This window comes from Ictidomys tridecemlineatus, chromosome 1 (genome assembly GCF_052094955.1).
Source record: "Ictidomys tridecemlineatus isolate mIctTri1 chromosome 1, mIctTri1.hap1, whole genome shotgun sequence".
NCBI lineage: Eukaryota > Metazoa > Chordata > Mammalia > Rodentia > Sciuridae > Ictidomys > Ictidomys tridecemlineatus.
In genome coordinates this window covers 99,230,633-99,252,999 of record NC_135477.1, presented here as the reverse complement: position 1 = coordinate 99,252,999, position 22,367 = coordinate 99,230,633, and the positions used below count along the sequence as shown (strand labels likewise).

Here is a 22,367-nt window from a genome sequence, read left to right as displayed (position 1 = left end):
AATATTCAATGATAAATGAAAATAAGAAGGGCTGTTATAAATGCTGAAATGAGTGTGGATATTTCATTGGAAAGAAGGTCAACTCTTGACCTCAAGTGATCATTTTAAGAGTACCTTTTCCTTTTTTTTTTTTAAAGAGGGGTCATTTTTAAAGCATTACATAAAATTTCATATTCCTTTATTATATGAAAATACTCTGCAATCTTAGAATGGAAGGTAGGTTTGTCAACCTGATGTGATGCTACCTCTCAGAAGTCAACAGCAGAGACCAAATTTAATGATGAAACAATGAAAACAATCCCAGTAAAAACAGAAGCTAACCAATCCCTAAAAAACAAATGCCAAGTGTCATCTTTGATATAAGGAGAGCAACTAAGAACAGAATAGGGAGGAAGAGCATGAGAAGAAGATCACAGGGACGAGAGGGGGGAGGAAAAGAGAGAGAGAAGGGAAATTGCATGGTAAAGGAAGGAGACCCTCATTGTTATACAAAATTACATATAAGAGGAAGTGAGGGGAAAGGGGAAAAAAAGAAGAGAGAGAAATGAATAACAGTAGATGGGGTAGAGAGAAAAGATGGGAGGGGAGGGGAGGGGAGGGGAGGGGGGATAGTAGAGGATAGGAAAGGCAGCAGAATAACACATACACTAGTATGGCAGTAGGTAAAAAAGTAGATGTGTAACCGATGTGAATCTGCAATATGTATATGGGGTAAAAATGGGAGTTCATAATCCGCTTGAATCAAATGTATGAAATATGATATGTCAAGAGCTTTGTAATGTTTTGAACAACTAATAATAATAATAAAAAAAAAGAAAGAAACAAGACAATGATGACTGCCAGCACTTCTACTGCTCAACATGTCCTGGAGCTATCCGTCAGGCAAAGGTAATGGAAAAGAAGGTCCAGAATTTTCATCCTTAAATGAAATGCTTGTCTACTAACAAGATACAAGAAAAAAATATATCATAAGAGTTTGAAATATAAATTTAGAAGAGATTCAAGATAGTGGAATAGAGGAAGTTTGCATTTCCAGTTGCTCCATGACTCCACACTCAAGCAGCAGGAGAACTGCTTCTCAGCAAGGTGGGTAAAAGAGGGAACTCACTGAAATTCAATTTTAGACAATCATGGTCTCTTAGAAACATAGAAATGAAGATGCATTGAACAAAGAACAAGAAAGAGTACATTGGCATGGAAAAACCTATGGATGATAAAAAGTCATAATTTAGCTATCCAGAGGCTGCACAACAAGCTCTTGTTTGAAATGTGCTTGTTGTGAAATCTGTTTCTCTCAACTGACAAGGGAAGACCTGACATGGAAGCCATCTTGAGGAGGCCACCTTGCAGTTTGCTGCTGCAGAAGCCTGTAAGATCATACAAGAACTGCCATAATGTCCCATCATGGGGCCCAACGTGTACCTAGTAGATCACAAATGCAAGAGTTACGGAGAATATTGTACCCATGGTGATTCAAGAAAGAAATACAGAGGGGAGTGCAACTCACTAACCCTTTGAGTCTGGTGGCTCACATGACCAGCTGAAGAGGTCATGAAACTGAACAAGTGGGTGTGAATATACATAGGGTCTAAGTGTGGGAAGGCCATGTTTGTGGGCAGTAGAGTGTGTAAGACTTATAGAGACGTGTAACATGTGGAGAGGACTGGCTTTCCTGTCCTACAAATAGAATTCTAGGGAGATTCCTGAGATCCTGGCAGCGATTGCCATCAGCCTGGCACTAGGAATGTGTGTTCTCCAGGGAAGATAATACTCAACAGAGTCCTTAAGCTCTGATTAGACCTAAGCCCTAGCCACCAGAACATCACTACTAGGACTGTGCAGAAGCCCCACACTCGGAGTGCATCAATGTTATCTGTCTGCACAAAACTGCAGTTGATAGTACTCCCCATTCCTTCCTATCTTATAATGGTAAGCAGGGAAGCTGAAAGCTATTTCAAACAACTTCAGTGTTAGGCCAATCCAGTGGGCAGCTTAGTGAACAACACAAAAAGAGGAAGGAGTTAACCCCCAACCAAGGTTGTGTCTCTTACTCTCAATACATAGCCCAAGAAGAAACAGAATGACAGTTGAACATAGGCACCAACATCCACCTTTATCAACACTTTGAAACATCTAAGTGGAGATAATTCTTTAAGTGTGCATGTGTGTATGTATCCTTGCTGGAGTGATTGGTTGGTAGACATACATACGTACATACATACATACATACATATATTTGGGTTTTTTTTTATCTCAGTTTTAGCATTTTTTAAACATGTTTATTTTTCCTTGAATTGACCCTTAAGGGTCTGTGTTTTTGTCTTGTTAATTTTGGTTTTGTTTTGTTTCTTTTCTTTACTTGTTTCTCTTTCTCTCCTTTTTTTTCTTCTCGCAGTCAAATTCTCTTGTTCATTCTTTTTCTTTCCCTTTATTTTGTTTTATCTATTTTTTCTCCTCCTTCTTTATAGCCATCACTTCAGACATCTTTTCTGCATTATCTCTGTTCATGTTTTGAACATTCTAAATTGAGGAAATGACTCAATAGTATCTTTAGTTCCAACTAACTCTTTTTTTTGTTCTTTACATAAATATACCCATTCAAAAACACTGACATAGAATTCTAAGATGCCTAATTTAAAATGTTTTTTATTCTAAGTAGAAATCATCAAGTCTCTCTAATCTGCCTTTCCCCCATATTAGGGAAACCAGCATGAAAAAGAGGTGGCTATGGAGAAGAAATTGTCAAATACCTATTGTCTGTTGCCCCAGATCCAATCCAGGAGAAGGATTTGTTAAAATGAGCTGAAATTTTTCATCTCCTTCTGGAATGTCATCATCAAGAATCATGATTTCTATATTTTTATGTCTTTCTCCATCAGAAAAATGAAGAATCTGGTTGAAAGTTAAAAGGAATAATATCATTTAAAAAAACATTTTTTAATAAAATGTTTGGGATGAAACAATATAGTTGCGAACACAAAGAATTAGCTATCTTAATTTATTTAAATTGACAGTGTTTTATTTGAAAAGTAAAATTTATGGAGGAAAAGAAGAAGTTGAACATTTGATTAAGGGGAAAAAATTACTAAGAAACAAAGTAAAAAGTTTTTAAAACACAAAGTGTTTCAGTAAGTTAAAAACAATGAAATAAAGGATAAAAATTTCAAGATAAGAAACACTTTGAGAAGGTCATCTAATGATATGAGTTCCTTAACACAAGATCTGTATTCTCCAATATCAATTGTTACAATAGAAAAATTAATCTGCACAGAATAATTGTTACAATAAGACTAAATTTATATTACTTACTAAAATACTAAAATTATTTTGCCACATGAAAATCTGTTCTAATTTACTGTGAATTGGGTTATGTAATAGTGTACTAATTTATGTAGGACATAAGTCACTATAATTCTCAGGGAACAGTAATTTTAAAATAATGCATAAAGGTGGTCTGGGATAGATGTTAAGACCTACCACTGGGGTGAAGATGTAATCCAGCCCCAGTTGTGCTTCCAAATTCTGGGCGTACACGAACAAGGACACATGGCCAGGAGCCTCTCCACTCCTGTGCGCTACCAATATTACACTTTCATGGGTTTCGTTTACTTCAAATCTGTAAGAACAGAAAGAGAAAGTAAAGAAAGTATTTTTTTTCCTATTTTGAACTTCTATTTGGTAGATGGTAAAAGATCTGAAGCTTGGAGAAGGGCTCACAGAGCCTTGGGATCACCTGCTGTGCTGCCATTGGATCATCCCTCGGGCACCATCGTTGGCATCAATAATGATTTGTGCAGTCAAGCCTTCTGAATCTGAAAAATATGCAGACATATTTAAATAAATACAAATTTATTACTATAAATTTTATATAAAGTTTTATTATTAAACTTTAAAATTTTATTATGCTTGATCTAGAATTTAAAGATAGTCCCTATGAGATTATATAATTCCTAATATGAATATTGCTGATATTACTCAAAAGATTTTAAGACTACAAAGGCACCAATGCTAATAACATCTGAAAAAGACCACTTTGCTAACAAGAGCCACTGACTTATAAAACTTAAATCAACCATGAACAGCATGAAATAATAAGCAACTAAGGTTATGGAGCTTTTCCTATTATTTTAATAAAATTTAAAACTTGGCACCTCTGTTCTGTAATAGAACTGTTTCAGATGGGAAGGAGTAGAGAGGCAGAAAAAAAGAGGTAAAAGAAATGAGAAGAGAAGGGCAGGCCAGGAGTGGCACAGAGACCAAGACAGGTCTGGTAAAGAGACACAAGGACAGGGATACATAAAACAGAAAGCAGAAAGATGAGGTTTCTATTAAGGAGAAGGAGAAGGAGAAGAAGAAGAAGACTTTGTAGAATGAAAAAAAGAGACTAAGATTGAAGTGAATTTCTCTTATCATTTTTATTTTGTTACCAATACCTGCTATTCAGTCTTGAAATATTAACTAACCCTGTTCTTATGTTTGTTGGTTGTTTTTTTTTTTAATATTTTCTCTTTTCTTTAGTCTAGGTTGCCTGTGACAGCTGCACAGGTAGAGAAAGGAGTAGGGGTTTATGCACTTCTCTCTAGATTGAAGAGAGCAATACTGAGAGAATATAAAACCAAGAGAGAATATAAAACTAGGATTTGTGCCCATCAGAGTATCCCAGCCCTGCCATTTCATAGCTGTGTGATTTTGGTCATATTATTTAGTTTCTCTAGCCTCAGTCCCCTCATCTATAAAATGAGAAGATGTAAGTAACAGCAGTTTGTCACTGAAAACATATCAAATAGGAGCATCATAATGCATTGAACATCACTCACCTACTCAACCCATCTCTAATATGAATATCACAGAAACAGGAAGTATTTTATTAGTTTTCTTAGAATGAAAAATGTTTATCATGTAATCAGACTCGATGGAACAGCCAAGTCATTGCACTTTTCTATTTTTTTGCAAAAGATCTGAAATTTGGCAAACAATAATATGTAGGAAACTAATTACTTCCTTTCAGTGTTTTCAAACTTGTCACAATGAGTCTCTGATGTGAATAAGGAATGCTGTTCCTCAAGCCACTGGGCTTGCCCAGGCTTCTTCTTCACCAGGTTTATGTCCCCTGGGTGCAATATTCTTTCTACCCTCATGATGGGGTCATGGAGCTGGGCACCCTCTGTGCTACTCACCTCCACCCCCTAGTGGGCCATCACACACACACACACACAGGCTTCAGACAAAATTCCTTAATACTAAAACATTCAAACTGCAAACAGGAGTTTTTGCTCTAACATGGGAAGTCATCTTTTTAAAGGAATCTACATAAATCTATACCAAAGTTCAAATTTTACCTTTCAGTCTGTAATGAATTAACTGAGTCTTTTCTAAAGCATAAAAAGAAAAAGATCAAAGGTCAAAAAAGAATCAGAGAACACAACAAACAAACAAAAGATCTCTTACCAAAAAGAAAATAAAATCACCTGAAAGTTGGAGAACTAATAAAGATAGCTAATTAAAATGTTTAAAGAGCATGAAAATAAAATGCCTTCCCAAGAACTAATTCTATTTTGAGGATTACAAATTTGCTTATAAAATAGTTGTAAAATGTAAAGACCACCACATAATAATTCTTAATGTGTTTATACTATCCAATGCCCAAAACCACAATAATGCTGCTCTCTAAAATAAATGTAAAAAACTCACATAGTTGAAATGAAAAAACACATTTCTGATTAAAAATGAAGTTACTTTACTTCACTGGAAGGAAGTAAAATGAAACAAGCAAACAAAAGAGCCATCATACCTATTCTTGGAGGAAAAGAGGTTAAAGGGGCCATGATAAGTTCCACATAGGTTAAATTCACCAGGAAATATTCTTCTAGTTCAGGTATATCATCCTACAAAAATTACATCCATTAAATTCCTTTAATTATGCTTTCAAAAGAATTACAAATCAAAAGCTATTTTTAAGTTGTCTTACAAATATATATGCATCAAAGTATATAGAAAGTATCAAAATGAAATTGCAGCAGAAAATATCTAAATTGGAAAAAAATAGAAGTATTAAACTTATACCTAGCTGTATAGGTTGAACAGTATGAAACCACTTAATAATATATTTTCAGCCTAGACCTACATAATACACAAACCAATTATATAAATATATAAACCTGGTTATTTTAAATGTAACATGAACAAAACATTTTAAATTCCATAATAGCCAATGTTTAGAATGAGGGATAGAATGATAACATTATAATACACACACACACACACACACACACACACATTACGTATATGCTTTGCAATGAAAGAGATCTTCAAAATTTTATAATTTTAGGTAAGTTGCTTAAATATTAAGGCTCCAATTCAATCATATTTATAATGGAAGAAATAATAGCTACTTTGGGGTGAGATTGTAATAATAATTTAAAATAATGTTTGTGGAGTACATGATCTACAGACAATACTTTTTAAGTGATAGTTATTATTATTAATCATTAGACCACATAATACCAATGAAAAACAAGGCTGGTGCCCAAAAAGTAAAGATAAGCAAAATCCATGTCAGGAGGAACCAGCCAACCACTAATAGTTACACACTGTGTAACTATTGCTTTTGTTTATCAAACCTGCAGTGTTTTAATCTTTTTTTAATCTCAAAAAGCAGAAAAGGTTGTAAAGAGCTAGGGAGAAAGAAAAGTGAAACTGAAAACCCATGTTTAAAAATTTAGACTATAGGGGAAAGAAAAGAATGGCTATATATTTTCTGTTTTTAAAACTAACATAACTAAGGAATAATCCATTTACTTAAATTCAGTTACATTAACAGATGAGACATTTGAAAGATGACTTGCCTGTGATTTTTGTCAAATCCTGTGTTACCTGTTACATACTGATATAATATTACCTTTTATTTTATAGATTTGGAATTCTCATAATGCTACCTTAGCTCATACTGCCACAGAAATCAATAAAAGCTACTCACTTCAGATGGCTTATCCTACTTTTAAATTAATAAAAATAAAAGACCCTGAGAGAATAGAAGCTTTTAAAACTGGAATCCCCAAAATACATAGTAAATTGAAAAATATTTTTTCAAATGAAATATTCATGCTCCACTACATACCATCCCCTAACCTCACTATAATACTATTTTTATAAACCTCTTGGAAATATATTTTAGTAGCTGAAACACTAAGCCCTAAATCAACATGGGAGTTTACAATATGAAAAATTATTTAAAGTACAATTTCGGCCACCAATGATTACTTTAAGCTTGACCATAATCACATTTTATGGTATCAGTCTCTAGTGAGGTTCCTGCTGTCTCTAATTTAACAGGTTCTACCCACAAAGACTGTGACCTACATGGATTTGCTGGTCCAATAAATTGTTTGGAGTAATCAAAATGCTCCTTTGGAACCTCTTAGGCCAGTTTCTTCCTATAGGGAACTGCCCTGAGGAAATTCTCTTTTTCACAAGATGTTTCTATAAGCAAAAGCACAAAAGCAGGATAGCCCATCTAATCAGGAGGAGAAACTTCTGTGTGATTTGAAAAAAAAAATTTCATGAAAAATAATAAGCTGATTTAAAGGAACCAGAAGAGGGAATGAAACAGAAATGAATTCAAGAGTTTCTGGAGATTATAGTTGTAAACTATACCAACTTTATATTAAAGGCAGAGTAACGTTTTAATATAGAGAGAATTAAAAATTATCACATTATCTTAGCTTTCATGAAATTCATTACTTAAAAAGGGCTTGCATGTTTTGCTTGCTGACTTGTACTTCTACTGTTTGGTAGAAATCTCTTCCTGGAAATATTAATATGTTTTAGGATATTCTCTCAGGTTCTACTTTGGGGTTACTTCAGGTTTAATATAATAACAGGAAAATAACAAGAGAGTTTTACCTCAAGTATAGTGATGTTGATGGCTGCTGCTGTTTCCCCTTCTTCTAAAATCAGAAAGCCAATTACTGGGACAAAATCAACTTCTGCTTCTGCAAGATTTCCCTCAGTTTGATTCTTCAGACTCAACATTCCAGGAACGGTGGTATACGTAACATTGATAGCTCCTAATTGAATTGGTTCAAAAAGGTTTTGTAGTTATTTAAACTTCTAAATAAGTCTCACTGTGTCCTTGGCTTTTCCTTTAGCAACTGCAGTAACTTCTACTGTTGACCTCAATTCCTTGGTCTTTCCTATTTCCACAGTCTTTACCATGTGAGGATCAGCGATGGCCCTTTCTGGGTAAGGCATACAAACCCCACCTGGGGACTCTGAGTTTGTGTAATAAAATTGATGATGTGCTAGTCATGAGCCTAGACCTAAGGTTTTCACTTGCTTTCTTGTGCTTCTACTTGTCCAGGAGAAGAATAAAAAACATGGAGAAGAGCCAGCCCAGCCAAGCCCAGTGTTATCAGTGAACCCACATGCCACCCCCTACCACATGCTACTGAGATTTGTTACACATCATTTCTGTGCAAATAGATAATTCCCTTGGAATCTTTTTAAAATTAAAGAAGTTATAAAGTACTAAACCAAACTAATAAATATTATTTTTTCCTTTGCTGATTTACTTTAGTAATGGCTTTATCCACACAAGTAGAATACTTAGAAAGCCCTTGCCAGAAACCCCATTCATTCTAGAGCAATACAAACCTAGAGATCCAAATTCTCTGTTGATGAAAAGCTGAATTGTTATGTTAGCCTCCTGCAGTAAGACAAATCTTGATGAAAGAGCAAAATTTAAAACTCCATGTGGTTCATCGCTGGCTTCCACCGTCAAGACAGCTGAGTATCCTTGAGTATCAAGCAGAGCAATTCCTGCTGGTGGAACTCCTAAAAATATCAGGGACCCCATTAGGAAACCTAACAGCAATTTGGCATTAACATCTAAATATGTAAAACATATCCCCACTCTAAAGCATTTTAAAGTCACCAGAAAGGGTTCTCCTTTGTCACATCTCTACAGAAATCTCCAGGTGACAAAGATCCTGCATTCCATCCACCCTTCCAGAGAGTAAATCATGAAGTTTTCACTTGGCATATTATTGTCATTATTGATTGTATTATCTGAATTTCAGAAATGGAGTAGAATCTAAGGAAAGTACCTAGATGTCTACTCAAAAATGACTAAATTTGAATTGTTATATACTATAATTGGTCTAAAATCCAAATGAGTTTGTTGACATAAAATTAATTTCAAAATTTTCTACCCTTAAAATGTATTTCATTCCATAAATAACTATTTAGCAAAACATTTTAGAGCTTTTTTCACTTGTCCACAAAGTATTCCCAATCCTGCGCTAGTGTTTTTTGGATCTAAGATTTCTATGGAACAGACAATATTTAAAGTAACATTTTTAAAATTGATATTTAATTGTTAGAAATACAGAAAGCAATACCGTTTCTTTTTGGAAAAGAAAAAGTTCAAAACTGAATTCTGAGCTACCTTGTGTCCTGACATCGTACAGAATGACTTGATACACTTCTTTTTCCTCAGGAATGTTATCATCCAACAAATGCACCAATATTGTTTGATTCATTGTCCCCTATGTCAAAAAGAAAGAAATTCATCTTTGTTTTGTTACTGAACATAAACGATCTCTCATTGTATTAACCTTATAAATCATGCATCCAAACATATTTTCATTTAAACAAACATGTCTATGAATTAATGAAATTAATTAAATAATAAATATTGACATGAGAAACCAGGCTTAAAGCAGAAAGGAGCTAAGTGTGGAAGATTCTGAAGGCTGAGTTAATTAATGTAAATATTATCTCATGAGCACTATTAAAACCTTCACACAAAGCAGTAAGTTGGGGAGATTTTCACAACAGTGGTGAATAGGAAAAAAAAATGGAGAAAGGGAAAGAAGATACCAGTGTTGCAGAGCTGTCAGTTACACAAAGTCCACTGTAGTGCACAGGCAGAGGTAATAACTATTTGACTTAATACTCAGAAAGTGAAAATGAAAAGAAAAAGAATGCATACATCATCAAAGAAGAATTCATACCAATGGATGTGAAAAGAGAGAATGATGATAACTACAATACAGTGATGTTGATTTCTATCCCATTTTCCTCAACACTCTTTTTTCCTAGAAATTTATGGTGAAACTTTTCTTTGTGGTATTACCTCAGGAAAGAAGAGTTGTCCAGTAAAGTTAGCAATATTGAATTCTATATTTTGTCCAACAATTTTCCAGTTAACAGTAACATTTCCTCTACCAGGAGGTGTTCTTATCACATGGAATTGCAACATTTCTCCTGCAAGTGAAATGTCCTCATTGATTAAGTACTTAATGGAAAATGAGCATTTACATTTGAACTCAACAAAACCCAAATCTCAAGCATGCAGCTACTGCAGCAACTTTTCCAAGAACATTACAAAGCCGATCTGTTTTATATTCTCTAGAAGCCTTATTCATGCTTATTGCTTATTAACACTGAGATTCCACTTGTAAATACTTTGATTCAGGAAATTCGGTATATAAAATTTATAAGAGCACATGCTAAAATGGGAAACACAAACTAGTATACACTCCAAAACATGCACCAGAACATGAATGTTCTGCAAGTCAAAGAAAATAATAAAGTCCTCATGATCAAAACTATAACATGAGCAAATTCTTTCTTCACTTTTCAAAAGGAAACAAATTCCTTACACCGATATGCAATGTGATTTTACACAATGCATGCATAAAAATGCTTGCAAATACCTGAAAATCACATTTCTTTAGATTGTAACTTACATATACCATCAATGATTTTGTTTTATAGAAAGAAATACAAAGGAAAGGTGTCAAATCTATATATCAATGTCTGTAACTTCATCAAAGTCACAGTCATTTGGCCCAGATAACAAGTATTTTAGCTACTTCTCATTCCTGGTTTTTATCTCTATGCATCATTTTATAAAACTGGAGAAAATCATAAGAATTTCTTTTTCATATTGCTAGAAGTGGGAAGAAAATTGCTAAGAAAAATAAGCTGATGACTATATGACTTGCTGAAAAAATACTCAATTCACTAGTTTTATATGATGATGAATACATGTTAATGTATTCTAATGAAAAATAAAAAATACTGTTATAGAAAGATAAACAGAACAATGCTTAAAAGGTTTAAAAGAACACATCCTTATTCAAATTTTATAACACAGACATATAATTGAAATCCACAACTATGCATTTAAAAAGTCACTTTTACTCAGTTATCCAAATAGCTTTAGCAAGAACTCCAACATTTTTAAAACAAGGGAGTAAAGACAAAACAATAAAATGTAATATTTTATCAAACTACTACAGTTTATATTTCTAAAGATAATAAAATAAATACATATTTCTAATAGAAATTTCTTAAATAAAAAAATCATTGATTTATTAATTTAGAAACTATTATATTAATTGCTAAAAACAAAATAATTTTTCATACTAAATTTTAACACATAAATTTAATGTAATGAATCATTTTTGGAGAGTAGAGAATACATATAAAAAAGATAAAAGCATTACAAAAATGTTTCATTTTTGTTTCATTTTAAGTATTTCAATACAAACATTAGTACTCTAAGTATTGGCTTTTCCTTTTTTCTTAGCACATAAATACTTCAAGTGAAGAATCAAATTCTCTAAAATATTAGGTATAACAAAAAATGTACAATCAGCCATAATTGCCAGCATACTATTTAATTTTTTTTATTTGTATAACTCATTTGAATAAAATATAGACAGACAGTACTATAAAACTCTGGAGTTTCTCTATTGTACAAATTTCTTATAGAGCAACTTAGTGTTGAAAAATAAGTTTGTTACTGAAAATTTTAGGAAAATCCTTAAGTTAAGATGTTTCACCTGCAATGTTGTCTGCTTACACAAATAAAAAGGTCCTAGAGTCATAGTTTTCAAATATTTATGAATCGAAAGTCTGATAATAGTTCAAAAATAAAATTATGATAGTTTGATTAAATGCAAAAAAGGGTGTATCCACACGGTCTTAGACCTCCTTTTAATGATTGTATTAACTTACGAGCTCAGGTAGTATTTTTTTCTTAAGGCTATCTCAGAGCACACTGGCTGAATGTTGGCGTGTGTAGCAAAGTGTTTACTTTCTTTAAATAACCAGCTCTGTAATAGTTCTTTATGTTTCTAGCAGTTTGTGTAGTTGTCTTCAGAGGAAGAGTTTTTCACATTTAGGGGGTTTTCTTGTTTTTAGGGTGGTAAGATATCTTTCTTCCCCCCCTTTTCCCCCACAGTCAATGCAGATGAGGGTGGGTGGGTAAAGGAATGTTTTAAACTAGCATGATAGGTATAGTCAGTTGGGTGGGAGGGTTGTTTGTATTTTTTTTTAATAAATCTTGTTTAATATTGTTCATTAGATCTCATGCCTGCTCAGCAAAATGCTTTTAATTTTCTTTCTCTTTTTCTTTTTTCTTTTTTTTTTTAATTGTATAGAATATGTGACTTGGTTGAGGTTTTTTCTTTTTTTTTTTTTTTTTAAGGAAAAATAAATGCAGGATTGGAGGATTCTAACACAGATCTTATGCCCGGTGTCAGTCATACTGACTACATTAAACCTCTAATTTTTATTATTTGTTCCAGGCAAACTGATAGGAGAAATACGCACCACCACAATAACTTCCCTGGCTGCACAAAGCACACTGTCGGCCCTTGTGGGGTGCCAACTGCCTTTTGCCGCTTTTTAAGTGGTCTTGGCCTTGGGAATGCCGACCACATCATTTCGGTGTGGATGGGTGGGGAAATCAAGATTTTTCCCCCAAGCTTTAGTAGACAAAAGTGGGTTTTTCTTTGTTTGTTTTTTTCCCCCCTTCCCCGCTTTGGCTTTTACTTTTAACTCTTTAAATGTTAATGTTGCAGGCCTCAGGCATGACAGGCAATGAGCAGATGAAGAACCAATGGAAAAATGTTCAAAAACTCCTGTATTAGCTCACAGGCTTCTGAATGTTTCGCTTTGGTCCACAGAGAAGGCTGGAGAAGGTAGCAAGGAGATGCTGTATCAGCTACTACAGTCTTAAAACAAAGTTAGTGTCTCTTTGGATTTAAAATTGTTCCTATGCAGCTTATTTTATTTTTGTTTAATCAAATAAACAAGAGGGTTTTTTCCATGAATAAATAAATAAATAAACAAACAAATAAATAAATAAATGCAAAAAAGGCAAAAAAAAAAAAAAAAAACCCCACGAATAGCAAGAAAATAAAATGTGGGTCAATAAAGATCCATGTTGAAGAGGGACTTAAAATAATAAAAAAAAATTATGGCTGAAATTTGTATATGAAGATTTGGGAATCAATATTCCATTCTGAGGTTAAAATAAAAGTGAAATGTTGAAGAGAAGAAAAAAAAGTATTCCCACAAACTTACTATGTGGAAAAATATGCAGTATAACAATACTTTAAAAATTTCACTTCTGAAAATTTAACAAGTTGCCATAAAAATAACTTTCAAGAAAATATTGCAAGAAACAAAATTTGAAGTATGGGTACAATGGGGCACACACACATACACACACATCCAGATAAGTGAAAAGTAAACAAAGTATTTCTTAAACACATAATCTTATAAACCTATTGCAAATTTATCATGCCAAAAGTAATTTTAGTGTGCAGATTTTTCTAAACAATAAAATGTTGAAATTGATTCTTCTTCCTAACACAGACACCTAGAAGCTAGGCCTATTTAAAATGCATCTGAGAAAAAAGCAGTGGATATACCACAGGGTCACCTTCTACCAAAACACAGAGTTGACCAATAAAGTTAAGGGAAAACAGGAAGACTCAGAAACAAGTGCTTAGTTGTCAAAATCTAAGATGAAAGACAGTAGGAAAATTCTTGAGAGTGTATGTTCAAGTTATCCCATAAGAAACATTTTCCTAGGTGCAATACTGCCTTCTGATTTTTCCCAAGAATGAAAGTTGGAGGAACACCCTCAACTATCAAAGTCTGATCACATTACTTGAAAATCATCTTGATATAAAATTCACGAAGTCCACCCAAAGTGGACAACACATTTCAAGCTTCAGGCAAAAGATCTATCAAATAGTGTCTAGACCTAGCCTAATACAGATAAAGAAAATAAAACAAAAATGTTTCATCCACTTATTCCTCAAACCAAGATTCTTTTTATAAAGATAAATGGCAACTATGAGGTATATAAAATAATAGAAAACAAAATACAGAAAAATAGCTTAGTCAATAAATGATACATGATATATATGGATCACCCAAATTTATTGACTCTACAATGAAAAGAAAATGGTTAAATATTATAGGAATATGAATAATTTGAATCATAGACTGCCAATGTGAACACTTTGAAAAAAAATAATTTCTAATATAGCATGCCAATTTTGGTATTTTTAAAAATAATTACATTTCTTATTCAAATCTTTATGTAAAAAAGCTTCATGCTGTCTCTAAGAAAAGAAAAAATTTTAAATCTATTGAACATGACATGATGATTATGATGCTGCTGAGTTGGGTGAGTGAAAAATCTAACACAGATTTATGAAAAGTACATTTATGCACGATTTGCAATCACAGTAAAGTCCATTGTCCCATATTTCTAAATTCTGTCTATTACATTTGGAAAAAGTAATATTTACCACTGGTCATCTCTCTAATTGCTTTAGGACAAACATAGAAAGAGGATTCCTCAGAATTCAATACATAGCAATTCCTTCCTGTAAATCACAAATGGAATTCTAGAGCCCAAAGTCCAGTATCATCCACATTTTAAATCTAATCACACAGATGAAGTTCCAACACTAGCCAGAAGCAGTGTTAACATTGTTGAGGGCCCACAGAATACGATTTTTTACTCTATTTTTTAGCAATTATCCTTAAAGAATCACCATGAGGTTTTTATTAGTTCACTTTAGTAAACTCATCTTAATACACATTTCTCTATGAAGTTTTTGTAGTAGTATTATAAAGAATACATACATAAAATACTGAATTCTTGAGGTTCGTTATGATTTTGAAAAAATAAAATTAATTTAGGCTGTCAGAAATGGCTTAAGAATAAGGGGGGGAAGTAAAAAATAAAAATTACTCTTCACTTTTATTTGAAAGATGTAAAATAGCTATGGAGTGCTCATGCAAGCAATAAAAACAACTCAGTGTTTTCTTTCCCATACCAAACACATAATCATAGACTGGTATGCTGATGCAGATTTTTAACCAATAACCCACTTGAACCATGTATTTTAATTACAAATCCATTTTCCTCTTTGTGTCTCCTGCAGTACCCAGCTGTCGATAAATGAAGATACCACAATACGGTTTTCAGGTGAAGTTCATCCAACCCAAAGAGAATACAGGTGCTGGTGTCTGAAATTTCTCCAAGATCTTTGGTGCCCAGAAGGAGAGCCTTGGTTTCTTTAGAAACCATGCATTACTATCATCACCACTAGACACTCACAGGATGCACGTGCACAATACTAGGTATCTTACAGTTAAAAACTCCTTATGTTATTGCTGGAAATTAATATTTTTTGTATTTTTTAAAAATGAAATTCCAGAGCTGGGGTTGTGGCTCAGTGGTAGAGCACTTGCCTCATATGTGTGAGGCACTGAGTTCAACTCTCAGCACCACATATAAATAAGTGAATAAAATAAAGGTCCATCAACAACTAAAAAAAATTTTCTTAAAAAAATGAAAAATTCCATCATATCACAGCAAAGCACATGTCTAGTCTAGCTCTAAATTCCTTCTTTTATCTAACCTTCCCTGGCCTTAGCTTTATTTGTAGCCTCCATACCATCAACACTTAAATTCTCTATTTATACAGTATTCCTTGCCCAAGTTTCTTCAACAAAGCAAAAGCAAATTCAATATACTCCTCTTTAATTTATTCTCTCCAGTGTTGCTCCTTTCCTTGTTCTCATGGCCAAAGAGCAGTGCTTCTCAAAATTTTATACTATAAAAAGGCTGGGGTTGTAGCTCAGTGGCAGAGCGCTTGTCTAGCATGTGTGAGGCACTAGGTTCCATCTCCAGCACCACATAAAAATGAATAAATAAACAAAATAAAGGTATTTTTAAAAAGAGAACACATGGAATACAAGCCCATAGATAATGCTTCTGGATATCAAAGCAAAGTGAAACTGGTGTAAAAGTTTATCTTATCATAGATCATTAGCACTCTGTGAACGGGAATAGGCCTGAGGACATGAGGACACTGCTTTTTTTTTTTAGTTGTAGATGGACACAATCCCTTTATTTTATTTATTTATTTTTATATAGTGCTGAGGATCGAACCCAGTACCTCACACATGTTAGGCAATCGTTCTACCACTGAGCCACAACCCCAGTCCTAGGACCCTGCTTTGAGGGTACTCCCCAAAGGCCACTACATCCTTTAGTTTATCCTTGGATATCATCTTTCTATCCCCAATTTTTCTTTATAATCCATCCAGAGCTGCTACTATTTTCTCTAGCCCACTTGAAAATCTTACTTGTTGGTTACATTAGTATGAGACCCATTGATTACTTCCTTATTCTGGTAACTGATGAACATTTCTCCCTAGTTTCTTCTGACCCTCTTGGTCCTCTGAGCGATTACTTTCCCAGTATCTTAGCTTGCTGTTCTACATGATTAATTCCTTGATAACTTGTCTTCTCCTATGTTCCCAAAGATTGTATTTTCCTGATTTCAACTATATGAAAATTCAACTTCTATCTCTGAGATAGAAATAAAGTCTCTTACCAAATTCTTCCTTTCACATGGACATTACTACTCACATTCATTACTCTTTCAATTAAAATCACTTAACATATTTATCAAAAATCCTTGCATTGTCAGGTTCTGCAGCAAATACAAATTCAAACAAAACAGTCTCTCCTCACAAGGTGCACTGTAGTATGGGCTTTGGATCCAGTGTAGCTGGGTTTAAAGCTCCACCTCTGATCTCCAATTCAATTTCCTTATGTAAAAATCTTGTGTATTCAATTATACCCAGTTCATAGGACTGCTGCTAAAATGAAGTGAAATAACTGATGTGGAGCAACTATCACACAGAAAATACCCCATAAATATTCTTGTTGTCATTAATATTAACTATCCCAGCAGTGACATTTTATTTCTACTATGTTACAAAAAAATTTTTGGTAGTTAACGATTTGTCTTTAGATTGGGTTTATGGCAATTTGTTAGTCACTCTTAATCATTGTTGCTAAGATAACATGCAACTCTAAACCATTAACAATAGTAAAGAGTGTCAGAAAATGGCTCAAACATTTGCACAGATAAGTTCAATAAACTTGCAAGTTGGGAGAATATACTAAGAAGACAGATGGTAAACACTGAAATGCATTCAGTTTCCAGCACAGTCACAAATTAGTTATTTGACCATGTCAAGTCATTTGATTTCTCAGCTTTGTTTTCTCATCTGTAGAGGTCCATATACATGATCTATATCCTTTTTATTTCTTAATTCTTTAAGATAAAATTATTTTTTAATTCCAAATACAAACTATGTGCTGAAACAATCTGTAAATTTTTTTTGAATCTCAAAAGAGGCTTATTCAAAGACAAAAAAACAAAACAGTTGTAATATCTAAAACACAAAAATTAGCCTATATATGATATGCAATAAAAAATAAAGATTCAAGAAAATTACAGTGTTTCAAGACAAAAAAAATAGATATTACATAAGATTTTCCAGTTTGGCACTCTTTATAAAACATACAAAAACAATATAAAATCAAGGCTAAAATGTTCACTGATTTTAATCTAGTACTTGTTTTTAACAGGGAGCCAATATTTCACTGTTTCATAGTAATAGCTACTAAAAAGCATACACTATATTTGCCAAGAACTGTGCCAAGCACTTTATACTTATTAGCTCACTTAATCCTCATGAAGAAACCTATGAAATAAGTAATATTTTGCCATTTAACAGATGAAAAACCTGGACATCCCACACCAGTGGAGAGTGGCAAGCTGGAACACAGTATCATTCTATAAGCCTCCTACATCTAGTTAAGCAGTTCACTAAGCCTCCTCCAAACATGTCCCGCTTGGATGAAAACACACAGTTCAACAAAATAATTGAAGGAAAAAAATCACAAGCTTTAAAACACTAGGCAAAAAGTGATACCATAGAAAAGAAAATGAATGTGCTCAGAAAAAGGAACCCACCTTCATGACCAATGACAGATCTGGAAGCAGTCTGAAAGCTAACAATTCCCGCCACATTGTCATTGGCCAAAATGTTCACTCTCACAGTGTCGGAACTGGGCAAAATTCTACTTCCTCCTTCAGTGTACACCAAACTAACTATGATGCTTTCATCATCCTCTGGATCAGAATCATCCAGAATGGTTAAAATGGCTGTCTTTTTGGTTTCACCTATAAAAAAAATATTAATGGAATTAAAAACCAAAGTTAAGAAAATCACCAATGTAGAGAACTCAAAAAGGCCCCAAATAATCTCTACCTTAAAAAGTGAAGTAAAAAATAATGTGAGTTCATTATAATAGCTCAGTATTTGGGGCAATATTCACACCATTAAAATCAAATTTTCTTTGTTCATCTATATATTTTTTACACATAAAGCACCATAAATATTCATTAATGTGTAGAAAAGAACATTCTGAGTTACTAAAAAGTTAAAGGGTAGAATTATTTCAAAGAATCATAGCTTTATTTCCTGGTCTTTAAAGAACAATGACCTAAGTAGAGAAAAAGCTTTAAAAGCATTTTATATCTAAGAACAGTTCCTTTAAAGACAATGGGGTCTCATTCTCATTCTGGCATTATTGTGGAAAATTTTTAATCAGGTATTCAACCTAACACCTCCCTGAGAAACCAGAAGCACATAGGGAATTGTGATCAAAATGGCAGAATGGGACAGGGGCAGGAAATGGATGACAAATACTGAGTAAAAGAACCAGCATAAATAAGATAAGTCTTTCGGTAATTAGACAATGTCAAGTACCAACTTCTAGGATGTAGAGCACTGTGGGAAGCAGGCAGAAAATAAATTCAAAGGGGGGCAGGATGGCCAGAGGGGCCTAGTAATTTGCTTTGCAATTTGATCTAGGATCCCAGTAGTAGATAGGGCACCAGTGAGCATCCTAAAAGCAAATACTGCATCTGTGGTTCAGCCCATGATGTCCTAATTTACTTCCTCCCCACTCTGGGAAGAGGATAAAAGAGAGTAAAAAAGAAAAGTTAGGAGAAAGCAAATTAAATGCTGATGTTCTTTCCCTCCTGACCCTGATGCAGTGTTGAAATTGCCTCAAGACAGTAGATATTATCTAATAATCTAAGTTATGAAATATAGTCCATTTTGTGTGATACAAAAATTACAATTCAAGAAAATAATAATTTATATAATGCTATTACTCTGTATGATAACTTTCTTTGTAGTTTGCAGAGCCAACAGAAAATCTAAATTTTTATCACCACTCTGTCCTCATTACATTTTCATTATTTCTTTTGAAACAAGGGAAAAACGTTATCAATTACCAAACTACCCCCTTTCATCAATTACATCATATTCCCCTATTCCCCAAATCATTTGCTAAGCCATTACAAAAATGTTTTCTACTATTTAAAAACCATATTATAAAACATAGTGCTGATTAGATGCTTCAAAAAGTTTACCTTTTCAAAGGATGCCCGTACCATACCCCTAACTAGTTTATGAAAAAAAGTGTTTGTGTTAAAAAGTTAAACAACAGATATAATGGGCTGATCCTAGATATGGAATATGAATTAAGATTTATTTCCAGACTGGGGTGGTGGCTCAGTTGTAGAGCAAATGCCTAGCATGTGTGAGGCATTGGGTTCAATCCTCAGCACCACATAAAAATAAATAAATAAAATAAAGGTATTGTGTCAGACTACAACTAAAAAAAAAAAATTTTAAAGCTTTATTTCCTTCACTTCATTGCATATTGGGAGGATCTTATGAGTAGTCACTACTTTTTCAATCAGGAAAACACTGTATTAAAAAAATTTTATGGAGTCTATAATTGCCCAAAGCAGGATTTCAACAATGATTTCAGTAAAAACTTTCCCACACCCAATTAAAATTTGTTTTGTTTATTTAGTTTTTTATGTTTGTTTGTTTGTTTGTTTGTTTGTTTTTTAATGTGGTTCTGGGAATCAAACCCAGTGCCTCACTCATGCTAAGCAAGCGCTGTACCACTGAGCCACAACCCCAGCCACCAATTAAACTATATTAAACATATGAACTTTTCTGATCTTAAATATTAGATGATTGGACTAGTCCTTAAAAAAATCAGTGAATCTGACCCTAATTCTAATTTGTTGACCATAGTATATATAATTATAATACTGATAAAATTTTTAAATCCCACCTAAGTTTAAGAACAGAATTATAGATTAATTTACACTGTTTAATTTAATGTGAATGTGGTCACCAAATTTTATGCTATTTAACTTTTAAGTTATTTTCATTGACGACTTATCCTGACTTGTCTAGAGTATTTGAAAATGCTCACACTTTGCCTAGGTAGTACTGCTTACCCATATAGTGGTTTTAAGTACATAACATTCTTGTAATTTTTCTTACAAAATTAAAACCTGCCTTATGGTTGCCTCTAAAGGCATTGCTATCGTGGATAAATGAATAAAATTCACATATTCCCTGAAAATCGATAAACACTATAATCAATAAACTATACTATTCAATAACTAAAAAGATACATGCAGGGTCATGTCTGCCTAAATATGTCACATCAATCATTAATAAGCTAACCAAGTCCTATTTTTTCCAAAACCATACTATAATTCTCCAAGTTAACAAGAATATGCATACAGGAATACACATATTAGCAAGAGTTGTCTTGAACATTATCCAAAAAATTGACTCTAATGATCTTACTAGGGAAAACTGAAATCCATTTAGAACCATGACTCACCTTCAGCAAAAGTCAGAATGTCTCCAGCACCTATAAAATCTAAACCTTCAGTAGCTGTTCCACCAACAACACGCCATTCAACAGTCACCTGACCTAAGCTGCCTCCTGTCCTGTGGATCACCAGCTCCACTGAGGTCTGAGGCTGCTCCTGAACTTCGACAAACAAGCCATCTTCGGAGGTATTGGGACTAATACTATAAATCACAAACACTCCAAAGGCATCACCATTTAGTGCTATGGTAACTGTAGAAGTATTTGGCTGTCCAATGGTTGGCTGATTTTCAAAAGTGGCTGTGATGTTCATGAGATGAACTTCAAGGAGAGAAATTAGGAAACTCTCATCCATTTCTGGAAAATCATCAGGAAGAATAGAAACTGTGAGGTTTGCAATTTCATCCCCTTCCAGCATTATGGCCCACTGCCTTGTCACAGGCTCATAGTCACTACCAGCCACAGCTTGACCACTAAAAAGAGATGCTACCCTGGTCATGTTTTTCCTGTAGGTCCAGAAGTCTGAATGATTGACAGATGGGTTGATGGAGGATGTCATCCAAAAACACTGAGGACCCTCAGAAGCACTGAAAAATGAAAACGCCAAGCAAGCATGTTCTTTGAGGCACAGAGTGGCACAGGTGTACTGGGGCTCCCCTGCTGCAGAGACATTCACCCAAGTTCTCCAAAGTGGGTCAGGCACCCCTTGAATTGGTGATTCATAGTAGGACAGTAAATCTTCACCTTCCTCAACTGCAAGAGCCACTACATCAATGTCGGAAGTACTGTAGAACAACAACAGCTGCCCAAAGTGCCCTCCACTAAAAGATGGAGGGACAATTAAGACAGGTTAAGCACTCAAAGTCATCTGCATATTGCACAAACAAAAGAGCAGTGCTGATTGTGGTTTTTCTTTTTTTTATGTTTAAAATAATAATACAAACACAATGTGCTTCCTAATTGCATGAATTTCAACATTTTTTTCTTAGGTAAGGAACGTTTGCTAGTTTTCAATCAAACAATGATTTTTAATAATGTTTATTTTTTAATTGAGCTATGAAAGTATCTTGCAAGATATGCAAATGGTATCAATTTCAGAATTTCCAAGCAGAATTACAAAATGAGTTTTAATTAAGAGATTTTACTGAAGATAACAATAGTAACAGTACATTTGGAAGAAATGTAATGACTTGCTCTAAGATCCCTCGATCCTACATTATCTGTTCCTAAAGGAGCTCAGTGTAAACTATGCTGCCTTCAAAAAGAAATGCAGGAAAAAACCAGAATCTGAAAATCAAGCACTTCAAACAAAATCTGAGTGTTCTTTAACTTAAAGTTGTATTTAAGTTCTACAGACAATAGATTAAAGTAATAAATTTATGAGATTAGAAAACACAAAGGTGTATAATCTACTATTCATTTCACTAACAACAGATATAAGTATGATGGATCATTTTATTAATAA

At 33.7% G+C, this 22,367-nt stretch overlaps 1 protein-coding gene across 8 annotated transcripts in view; it reads right to left on the bottom strand.

Annotated features, from left to right (window-relative positions):
- Adgrv1 (adhesion G protein-coupled receptor V1) overlaps positions 1-22,367 on the bottom strand; it is a 545,344-nt gene that overhangs the window by 402,788 nt on the left and 120,189 nt on the right. For 6 of the 8 annotated variants that reach the window (XM_078044879.1, XM_078044892.1, XM_078044896.1 and 3 more), the window contains 11 exons: positions 20,912-21,723; positions 18,159-18,368; positions 10,136-10,266; positions 9,446-9,545; positions 8,653-8,832; positions 7,903-8,066; positions 5,792-5,885; positions 5,340-5,372; positions 3,734-3,812; positions 3,478-3,616; positions 2,751-2,892 (listed from right to left, as the gene is read on the bottom strand). In XM_078044879.1, coding sequence (XP_077901005.1) covers positions 2,751-2,892; positions 3,478-3,616; positions 3,734-3,812; positions 5,340-5,372; positions 5,792-5,885; positions 7,903-8,066; positions 8,653-8,832; positions 9,446-9,545; positions 10,136-10,266; positions 18,159-18,368; positions 20,912-21,723 — 2,084 coding nt within the window. The remainder of the gene's footprint in view (positions 1-2,750; positions 2,893-3,477; positions 3,617-3,733; positions 3,813-5,339; positions 5,373-5,791; positions 5,886-7,902; positions 8,067-8,652; positions 8,833-9,445; positions 9,546-10,135; positions 10,267-18,158; positions 18,369-20,911; positions 21,724-22,367) is intronic. The other 2 variants (XM_078044888.1, XM_078044889.1) reach the window with 1 other exon arrangement.